General features: G+C 36.0%; 1 protein-coding gene and 1 non-coding gene across 2 annotated transcripts; one reads left to right on the top strand and one right to left on the bottom strand.

The window, feature by feature from the left end:
* Positions 1–3,996: 3,996 nt before the first annotated feature.
* On the bottom strand, positions 3,997–4,884 carry CBG04738 (the record flags this gene model as incomplete). Its single annotated transcript, XM_002637880.1, has 2 exons — positions 3,997–4,302; positions 4,867–4,884. 2 exons carry the CDS (start codon positions 4,882–4,884, stop codon positions 3,997–3,999), a joined length of 324 nt encoding a protein of 107 aa, XP_002637926.1.
* A 6,027-nt stretch (positions 4,885–10,911) lies between these two features.
* CBG28165 lies at positions 10,912–10,983 on the top strand. Its single transcript has one exon. It is a non-coding gene (tRNA).
* The last annotated feature ends 420 nt before the right edge of the window (positions 10,984–11,403 follow it).

The raw sequence follows: 11,403 nt of genomic DNA, 5'->3' as shown, positions 1-11,403 counted from the left end.
CTTGCGGATCTGATAAAAACAATGATAGAAAACAAATGAAGAGCAAAAGGGGTACGAAAAGACGGGGAAGGCACATTTTTCTTGTCAAATGATTAATTTCGAGCCGGGAAACAAAAAAAAAGAAAAGAGAAAAGACATATGTTATAGGAGTGGCTCGCGGGAGCCCCCGGAGCATATCAACCTGCTCCCAGAGCACGTCACGAACAATTTTTTTCTTGTGGCTCATTGCAAAATAGAGATTTGAAGACACACAGAAAAATGAAGATAAAAAACTTCTGAATCCTCTTTATGCTCTTCAGAGCACCGCCGTCCATAAAATTTAATAGAGTTTTTGGTTCTTCACTTTCGCTCATTTTTTATACGTATTTTTTTTCTTGAGGAATTCAGAAGAAGAGCCGCCGCCGTCTTCTCCTTCATTTCATTGTTTCGAGAAATACAAGTGGAACAAGGGATTCAATGTTCATCAGAAGAATCCAGAAGAATCCAGAAGTAGAAGGACCGATGGAGAAGATGAGGGACAAGAAGAAGAATTTGGCATTGTCACGCAAGTTTAACAGACAGAAAGAAAATGTAGACAAGAGTGACAAAAAAAAACGAGAAATACATGAGGAGAGGATTAGGAAGGATCACAAACAAGATCAATTGTGATGGGTCGGAATGGGTCAGAAGTTTTTGAGAATGAGAAAAGGAGAATGATATGATGAAGGAGAGGTCAAAGAATTTCGGAACGATGGGATAGTCGAGAAAATGAGAAACTATGGACCAGAAAGAGTTTCGAGAAGATCCTTTCATGTACACAGTGGCGCACAATTACCCCTTCTGATCAAAATAGGTACAACTTCAGAAATCAGTGTCTTGAAATCCCGAAAATTGGTAGAAATATAATTTTACGTTTGATTCAAAGCTACTGAAAGTTTCGAAGCGATTCTTCAAGTCTAGGTATTGTTATGATTGTCCAAAGATAAACGGCGTAATGTGTCTTGTGAATTTCCAAATATGAAACAACTTTGAAAAGTGATAACTCAGCTGAAAAATTATCAAATAATTTGAAACTTGGTCAGTTACTGATGAGTTGTTTGGATTTTTGCACTCCAAATTTGAGCACATTATCCGAAAAAAATGTCGCTTTAATCTGGAAAATTCAGAATATACTAAACAATATAAGAGCTTCAATTTTGTAACTGACAACTTTTTTGTACAAATCCAGCAAAGAGAGATAAGCCCGTTTTTTAAACTGGCTCAACTCTCATGCCACTTCAGATTTTTGAATTTTCGACACCTTGGGATTTGGTGAAACTGCCGCCAATTGCAAAAACAATTAATCAATTTTTTATTTAGTATAATCTCAACTTTTAGAAGAAATGAAAAATTTCTGGAAAACTCTTTGAGGATTCCACGGTTACCACAAACACTAACAGAGCGAATCCTTAACTTTCCACTTTGAGCCTATTTTTCTCAGTTGCTGAGAAAGATATCGATAATTTGTCAACTGATAAAATATTGCTGATATTATGATGACATTTTGTCAATTGACTATTTTTTGATATCTTCTACAGGGTATGAGATATATGGGCTCAAAGTTGACGGTTTGGATCCAATCTATTCTAGACCTTTTTTGCAATGAAATATTCAAAATACGATATTTTTCTGTCCGATAGTGTAGGCTGATAACTTTTCGCACAAGTTTAAGATTTTTTAGGTTATGGTAGAAAATAGAAAATCAAGAAGTCGCTTATTTTAGTATTCATCTATGGTAGGACCATCAGGCTCTGCCGATCGTATACAACTAAAATTATGTGAAAAAAATATTTCTGAGCCCCAATAACCAGGAAAATTAGTCACCTCTAAAAAAGTTATTACCGGAGAGACATAATAAAAACCGTAGACATACTTTGGTGATAAAATCCACTAGACATTGGAAAATTTGGCTTTCTAAAATTTAGGACCTAGAGAGCCCATAACTTTGGAAGCTCTTTTTTCCAGTCTTCCATAAATTCCAAATCCCGGTTAGCGAAGAATTTAATTTTCAATCATTCTGAAGCTCATGCAGATAATCTTTGTCATGTTTAGGAACTCCATCCAGAAAAAGAGAAACGTGTTGGAGCAGGAAAATGAAGACTCGCGGCAAAAATGGTGATGAAGGAGAGAAGGAATGGAGGAGCGAAAGCTAATTAGTGGCTCTTCCGGTGAGTAGAAAAGAATCGAAGAAGATGAAGAAAAGAAGCGAGAAAAACGGAAAAAGGAAACTGGGGTCTTGTTAGGAAAATGCTATGAAGACCATCAATAAGCAGTGGAAGTGGCGGAGAGATGATGAAAATAAAGAATGGTTTTCTGAAAAGTCTTCAGAGCCAAGGGTTCCTGGGAGTTGGTTCATTTCCAGGAAGTAAAGTCGGAGGGTACACTGATGCCTGACCCAATCCAAAAAAAAACACCTTGTGGGGTCAGACAATGAATAGGTATTAGAACATGCGTTATAAGTTTCCTAAAGGGGATTGGATAGGTTACGTCAGGTTATGAAGATGAATAGAACATGGTCGTTTTGACTTCAGAAGGTTTTACGGGTGTCAAAAAAAAGGAAAATATGATGTCATGATACGGTACTTGCCGTTCGATGGAATTCGCTTATTTTGTGTCGGGGCATTCAAAAAAATTTAACTTAATTTAATTAGTCAGATTTGAATTTTTCATGTCACAATTTTTGTAAATTTTCAAAATAGACTTCATATTTTGCGTTAATTTTTTTCTTTACGCCTAGAGAAGATATAGAAATGGATCAAATAAGATTTCTGGTCAAAGTTGACGGCTAGACTGATAAAAATGGGTATATCAATGGACATAAGCATCTCGGAAGCACGAAAATTGGTAAAAATATAATTCTACGTTTGATTCAAAGCGATTCCTCAAGCTTAGCGGTTGTTATGATTGTCCTAAGATGAAAGACGTAATATTTCTTGTGATTTTCATGAGATGGAGCAACTTTGAGAGCCGATAACTCAACCCAAAGTTGATAAGTAATTTGAAACTTGGACAGTTTACTGATGAATATTTTGAGCTTTCGTACTTCGAGTTTGAGCCCAGTACGATTCTTTACTCAAGTTTTATGCTAGCACAAACTTTAGTGTTGGAAATTATGCGCCACCATGTACAGTATGATTTTTTAATGAAACAAGACAATTGTATTATTCTTATGATAGTTTCTGATTAATTATTTCATAATTAATTTGATTGAGGATATTCCTTAGCCTAAAAATCTTTCCGAAAAATTGGAATGTTCCGTTTTAAGAGGTTCAGATCAAGTACAAAAAATTAAAAAAAAAATTAAATCATAATCCCAAAAACTCTGAATTTCTCTTTTTAAACTTTCTAACATCTGGCCCCGTTTTCTCAAACATCTGACCCTCGCTGAATCCATTCTTTATCCTATTCTCCCACCCTCACTTCCTCCTTGGTTTTTTTTTAACTTGGTGAAGTTTCCATGAATGAATACAAATTTGGCGACATTTGGCACCCCACTGACTTTCCCCTTTTTTCTCTCTTTTTTCGTCACTTCAAAAGAACAACTAATTAGGTTTTTGGAAAAAAGACTGGAGAGCAGGGACCATGATGAACATGTTCTTTTTTGAGTTAGGAGAAGAGAAAAAAGGTGTGGATGAGAGGATAGAAAAGTTACATTAAAAAATGAGCAGAATTTTTTGTGAGGAAAAAAACGAAGAGTGGAGGGTGGAAATGGTAATTTAATGTCAATTATTATGGGAAAATGAGAGGAAGGGAAGGGATAAAAATAGTGGAAAATGTTAATAAGAATTCAAAGTTTAATTGGGTTTTACAGATGAGATCAAACTTTTAAGCTTTTTGGAGACTTTGAAGCGAATTGGTTCCAGGAATAGATTTTTAAAAAATAAGAGTTATATTTTTTTTATATCATCATCATTTTACAAATCGACGGATAATCCCATAATCATTGCTAACTACAGTAATCCTCCCCGTAACCATTACTCACCTAGTTTTCCTCTTTTTGCTCGGCAAATATAACTGGCTCGTCGGTCGACACGTCGACTGTCTGCTCAGGGTTGGCGCGGGCTTTTTTGGAGGTTCATCTATCGTTCGGGTCAGAAATATCGGTGAGGCGTAATACGAGTTCTCATCCGAGCACGCGTAGATAGGATGCGAATGAGCGGAGCTTCCTCCGTTTATTGATAAATGATGAGGTAGATGAGCATGTCTCGATTGGACGCTGACACGTGGAAATTCTGTCGAGGAGGCGGATGAAGATGTCGTGGAGGAGGAGGAGGTGGAGGCTAGCTGGAACATGGATCTGTTGTTGAAGTGAAAAAAGTTTTTAAACCCAAAAAATTGAATAAAATAATGAAATTATAAATTGTTTTTTTTTCGACTTGCTGAAAATTGCTCATTCGTATTACTGTTAATAGAATCCCATCCAAACCGTCAACTTTAAGCTGAATTATCTCTATTCCTGTGAAAGATATCGAAATTTTGCCAACTGATAAAATACTGGTGATATTTTGATTAATAATTTATCAGTTGGCGATATTCCGAAATCTTTCACAGGAATCGAGACAATTGAGCTCAAAGTTGACGGATTAGGTGTGGCTATGAGAAGAAATACGGTAGCTTGTTTTGGGCGGGAGAAAGTTTCGAAATTTTATTGTGAATTCTGGAATTTTCAGAATTTTTGAATTTTCGAGAAATTGAGAGATCCGAGAAAAATGGATTAATTTTTTTTATTTTCGAAAGTGTCTGTTGTTCAGATTTTTCTTCTCAAAATAAAAAAAGTTTTGAGGATATCCGGAAATTAATGCTCTGCTGGTCTACTACAGAGTGTTCAAAAGCCATCTACAAACTTACGTGGGGATTCAGATTCATCTTCGAATTTGATCATCAGCTTCTCTTTCTCATCTCTTGTTATTTATTTCGTTTTCGCGAAGCCTTGCTTGTAGGTCGTCTGAAATCAGAGAAAAATTAATTTAAACTTGAAAAATCCAGAAAAAAGAGATTCAAAGAACGTTTTCAGGTGAATAGCTAGATTTTAAAGGAACCATGAGGTTTGCGAAATGGTCAGATTCTAAGCGTGTCCGTTTCTTGCCCAATCTTCTCACAAATACATTCAACAAATAAAAGAAGGAAAAAGCAGAAGAACATCCTTCTGAACATGTGTATGTGTACAAAAAGTGTTTGGGGATCACTCACTCTTTGGCTCCTGTTAAGGAGATAGAGATACTTTTTGGGTTGGGGAGAATATTTGAAAAACAGATTAGACAGAGTGTTAGAAAAAGGAAAACGAGAAAGTTCGATTAAATGAACTTTTCTAAGGGTTGGTTTGGGTCAGAAGAAAGTTGATAAAGGAAACTGGTTTAATGGAAACTGTGTAACAGTTTTTTCTTGGAAAAGAAGAAGAAGAAGAAGTAATGGAAAGGAACAATGAAGCAAGAAATAGAAGCGACATATGAAAAATGGGCCTTTTTTGGTCTGGTTTTGGACCCCCTAGAGCCAGAGATTTACAAAGAACTTGAACCAAAGAAATTATAATTTGACATACTGATATTTTTGTACTCGACCGAAAATCTGGTGAAGGCCAAACCGTTATTCGCAATTAGTTATTTTTCTGATTTCTTACAAAAAAAGAAGACATCTGCCTAGAAGCAGATGTCTTTACAACCTAACACGTGTTGGTGGTGACATCTGAGTATGAACAAGAAATATGTGAAATGCCTGTTAGGTTGGGTCATCTTTGCGATGAGCAACCGGGCGTGTGTATGCACAGGAGACACTATTCAAATGATTAATATTCTCTCACAAAAAGGGCCAAAATGCCGACAGGGGAGAGATGAGGTGTAGGGTTGTAAATCAAATGGAATATTATAATTAATGGAGGTAACAGGAGCAAAAAGGGTTTTCGAATGAACAACTGTTGAAGGGACTACGGTAGGTACAGCAATGTAAAAAATTAGTCTCTGTAGGAATACACAATACGGTATTTGCTCTATTAGTAGCTCACTCTATACATAAAATTTGAGCTCAATTATCTCGGTTCCAAGCAGAGATATAAAACATTTGTCATCTGATAAAAGTGTTACTGATATTATGATAAACATTTTGTCAGTTGACTACTTTTTTACATCTGTCACAGGAACTGAGATATATAGGCTCGAAGTTGATGGTTTCGGTGATGAGGCAATATATTCCAGATTTTACGGTAAGATAGTTTTTTTATTTGAATGAAAAAAGAAAAAATTAGGGGATCTGTAAAGAAGGTATCAAGCTGTTTCAATTTTGTTTAAATCTTCTACAACTACGAAACTAAACCAGTTGATTATTTTTTTAGTTGATAAATTTTAAAAAATTACCCCGAACGAGAAATTTCATTTGGAATATAATCAGTCTGGGAACTAGCACCTGATGTCCGGGATTCTTTATTTTTGAGGACTTCCATAAAATGTTGTCAACTACTAAAATGAAATCCTAGACAAATCGAAAAGTTTTGAGATAGATTATCAGCCAAAAATCATGTTTCAAGAAAATCGACTAATACTCTGAATACCTTAAATGCTAGAATGCTTTCCTAGACTTGCACCTTTAGCTCAACTATCTCAATTTCTGTGAGAGATATCAGAAATCTGCAAACTATACAATTCTTGGCGATACTATCTTCCTTATATATATATATATATATATAAAACGCTACACGCATCTGTCTGTACGCTTTTGAAGAATTTGAAAAGTAAATATAGATTTACGTGACCCTTTAAAAAAACGTGAGAAGAGAAGCGACGAACCAGTCAAAAAACTAGGTTAAATCGCGCCGAAGGCGGCGCAAGCGGATGGCTGGTGATGAACAATTTGATAGTTGACTACTTTTTGATAACTTTTACAGGAGCCGAGACGATTGAGCTCAAAGTGGAGTTATTTTAGAGCATTTACGATATCAGGAGGAACATTGCAAAAACTACAGCTCAACATAGGCTTACAACATAATCCTGACCAATATACCATCTCTCTTTCGGGGGTTTCCCCTCGTAATTAAAAGCGTGGATGCCCGACTGGATCCATCACCCACTATTTGCACTTGAGTTAGGAGCTTGTTTTTACGCTCTATGCTCTCTTTTTCATATCTTGTTGACTGTCAAATTATGAGTGAGAATGATGAAGAAGCGGGAGAAGCAGAAAAAGCGGAAGGACTTGGATGAATATATGGGGGAAAAGGATAGGGAAGAGGACAGAAGTCAAGGACATCCGGATGAAGGGAATTTAGGAAAGACTGAAAGAAACGATAGTAAAATGAATGCTCTATTAGAAGCCTAGCTTATACGTCTTTTATCAGATGACAAATTTTTCATATCTCATATGGGAATCGATATGATTGAGCTCAAATCACGTATCGGTTGGGCTCCTAAACGAAAGAGATGGATAGGGAAACTCTGGAATTACCCGAAAAAACCTCCAAAAATTTCTGAAGCATGTAAAAAACATCGGTAGCAAAAAAATGACCTCGGTTGTCCAAAATAAAAAATTCATGGCCGTAATGGAGACATTGAGATTGGCGACCTGTCAAACATTTTTGAGACAAAAAACTTCCAAAAATGTTCAAATTTTGTCATGCCACCGAAAATGGCACAAATCCTATTTATATACTTTCTCAATCTCCTGCCACATAGTCTAAAAACAAAGCAATTCGAGAAAGAACACAAGAAAAAGCGGGACTGCGAAGGAAAAAGTTCAATGTATCAATTAGATTGGAAGAAGCAAAAGTGTTCCATTTGAAAATAACAAAAGAAACATGGAGAGAAAACGAATTGAAAGCAATTAGTCTATTTTCCCCCCAGAAAAGCTTCAGTGTTTTTTCGTTCAATTTCCTATTGGCGGGGGATCCAGGGGAGAGATCAAGTTTCACAATGTCTCTTCTACCGGAGATGATTGAAGAATTGAGAAGTGAGCAGCTTCCTTGTTTTTGTGAGCAAAGAAGGTTTCCGATGGAATGGCAAAAAATGTGAGGAGAATAGAAGGAGAAATCTTTGGAGGGTTTGAAAAGGAACATTTTGATTTTTGGTTAGATTGAAGAGGATTGGGTCAGGCATCAAGGAATTCAGAAATCGGATATTTTCAATCTTACAAAAAACCTGTAATAGAAGGGCCCGCACACTGTCAAGTTTGAACTCAATTATCTCGGCTCCTATAAGATATATCAAAAATGTGTCAACTGATTAGTAATATTATGAAATACAATTTTTTTCAGTTGGCAGACTTTTGATACCTTTATGAAATAGGAGTTGAGACAATTGAGCTCAAAGTTCAAGAATGAGAAAATATGGTAATTGGAAAGTTTCAGAAAATATTGCCCAAAACGTTTCCCTAACTTTTTTGTGGTTGACCTTTTTTGTACAAGATCAATGAATTTACCGTAAAACCTGTATTTGAAGGACCCTTTTAATAGAAGAGCCCCTCAAATAGAAGGGCCCCTGTTAAGAAGGACCACTCCAAAATGCGTTTCAAAATCAAAACATTTCAGTACGTTTTCAGTGAAAAGTGTTCCGGAAATTCCACAATTCAATAGAATTTTGTTGAAACAATTTTTGTTTTGATTAAAAAAACTTGTTCGAAATTCGACGAAGTTGATAGGTTTTAATACATTTTGAACGAGGATGCGTCGAATGTAGCAAGGAAAAATTTTTAGAAAAGATGACCGGAAAAATAGGAAAGCCTCTTCTAATTGAAGGGCACCTGTAATTGAAGGGCCTTCCGGAAGAACCTTGGAAAATAAAATTTAAAATGGCAGAATATTTTCGGGAATTTTTCCAGGCAGGAATTTTATCGAAATTTTTTTTCGGGAATTTTTCCCGACGGGAAATTTCCCGAGATTTTTTTTCACAAAATTCCGGGAAAAACGGGAAATTTTCCAATTTTTGTTTTTGTAGATTTCTCAGATTTTCAACTATTTTTTGCTTTTTGAATAGTTTTCCAAGCGAATTTATTGGACACTTTTGAGAAAAGTAAAGAAATCGACAGATCTCAACATAAATTGAGAAAAATAGACAAAAATTCATTGAAAAACCAACTTCCCGATTTTTCCCGATATTCCCGAAAATTCCCGAACAATAATTTCGGGAACAATTTCGGGAACAAAATTTTCCGAAAGTTGTTTTCGGGAAATTTTTCGGGAACCCGATTTCCCGGGAAAAAATTTCGGGAAAGTTCTCGGGAAGAGAAATTCCCGAAAAAATTTTCCCGAACAAGTATGCCTTCTAATACAGGTCTTACGGTATTTTTCTTTTGAATTCAGAAAACTGAAAAATCACAAAACTTAAAAAAAAACAACGAAGTTTAAAAAGGTATATTTAAGAAAACAAAAACCACAGTTTCATTGATAACTTCGAAAAACCTCTATGCTCCTTCTCTCTCATGTCCAATACAAAATGGTCATTAAGTGGGAAAAGAAGTCGAGTGGACAAGACCTCATCCCCTGCTCTTGACAAGAGCAGTGAATTGAGGAGATAAAGAGAGAGAGGGGGAAGGGTATGTAAATACGGTCAAAATGTACTTACATCACTACTTGACAACAACTAAATCAGCGTTTACTTGTTATTAAAAGAAGGATGTGAATGGTGCCAAGTTGATTTGGGGAGAGGATGAAGCATAATAACGAAGTGGCGACGAACGGAAGGAGAAGGTACAGAAGCAACAGCTGCTATTTGACGGATTAAGGGGGATAGAATGAAGGGAAGGAGGAGATATTTATGGTGTCAGAATACACACCAGAGTCTAGTGGGAACTTCAGAGAGGAACTGTACTGAACTAAAAATTATTGTTTCAGCGTTTTGAAGTAATAAAAGCGGCTACTTTAAAATTTCGACAAAAGAACCAAGATTAATTTTTTAAAGAAAAAAAAATCAAAATGAATACTTGTAACGCTACCGTATTCCCCTTTAATAGAAACTCACACACACACCGTCAACTTTGAACTCAATTATCTCGGTTCCTATGAAAGAAATCAAAATGTAATGAACTGATGAAATATTTATCATAATAACACCAACATTTTTTTAGCTGACTACTTTTTGACATCTTTTACAGAAATCGAGGTAATTGAGCTCAAAGTAGGCCGTTTGGGTGTGCTCTTAGAGGAAATACGGTAACTTCGGGTGCTTGAAAAATTTGTTGCAATATGTAAAACGGTTCAAAAATCCAAAGAATGTTTAGTTGGCAATTTTTTCAATTAAAAATCTATGATAAAATAAAAATTTAAAAGGCTGCGACACTTACATATATCGAATGTATAAAATTTTACGAAATATAGCTACTAACTTCAAAAATGAATTGTTGTTTTTGCTTCAAATTTCTTCAAATTCGGATAATTTTGAATGCACAAAAACGAACAAAGTTATTAAATCAAGTTTGAACATATTTTCTTTCGAATCTGCCACAAATCCCAAAACCAAAAAACACTAATTCGAATTATACCTCTCTCTCCCTATACGTCCTTCTCTCAACGAATGAAACCTTTTCCATCAAAACACTACCATCTGTACAAAAGAAATTGACACCTATATATCTCGAAAAATGCAAATGAGAAGGCAAGAAAATGTATTAGGTGAAAGTGCAAAAGGCGAAAAGAGATGAAAAGAAAGTGGTTGGGAGGAGAAAACGAGCGAAATGATTATCCTGGTATAATGATAAGCACAAACATTGAAACGAAATCGGAAGAGGATGAAATGGAAGAAGACGACAGGGAGGAAGAAGAATTTAAATTAGTGAAAATCAGCGAAATGTTTCAAAATTCCAAATCTTTCTCTCCTATCATACACGCCCCCTTCTTTGCACTCCCACGGGTCACTTCCTCCTCTTTTTTCTGACTCCTCGCGCCTATTTCTATGTTTAACTGACCAATAGTCTCTCGTCGGTTCCATGGTGTAGTGGTTAGCACTCAGGACTCTGAATCCTGCGACCCGAGTTCAAATCTCGGTGGGACCTATCGCTTTTTTGCTTTTTTGTATCCTTCAAAGTTTACAAAGAATGCTATTGAAGTCCATCGGTGTAGTACTACTTCATTCAACTAATAGTATAAAACGTTTAAAAAGCGGAGAGAGGGGATGATCCGGCGCTAGTCATCCTTTCATCTCATTTCATCCTCCTCCTCCGAAGAACGGTATTAAATTGAAAATACATAATAAATCATGATGAGCGTGGATGGTGCTGTATTTGTATCTCCTTCCGTCCAAAACTTTTTCCTCCTCCTTCGCGGGAAAATATATGTGTTGTTCGTGTAAACAGAGCGATGGCTATCTTTTCACTCCGAGAGGAAGAAAAAGTGAGTGACCCCTCCCCGAGAAGAGAAATACATACTAAACAGTGTGTTTGTGTTTTCGCTGTAATTTGTTCACTTTTTCTCGC

The sequence above is a fragment of the Caenorhabditis briggsae genome (assembly GCF_000004555.2).
Source record: "Caenorhabditis briggsae complete genome, chrV, whole genome shotgun sequence".
Classification (NCBI taxonomy): domain Eukaryota; kingdom Metazoa; phylum Nematoda; class Chromadorea; order Rhabditida; family Rhabditidae; genus Caenorhabditis; species Caenorhabditis briggsae.
This window is presented reverse-complemented; position numbering and strand designations above follow the sequence as displayed.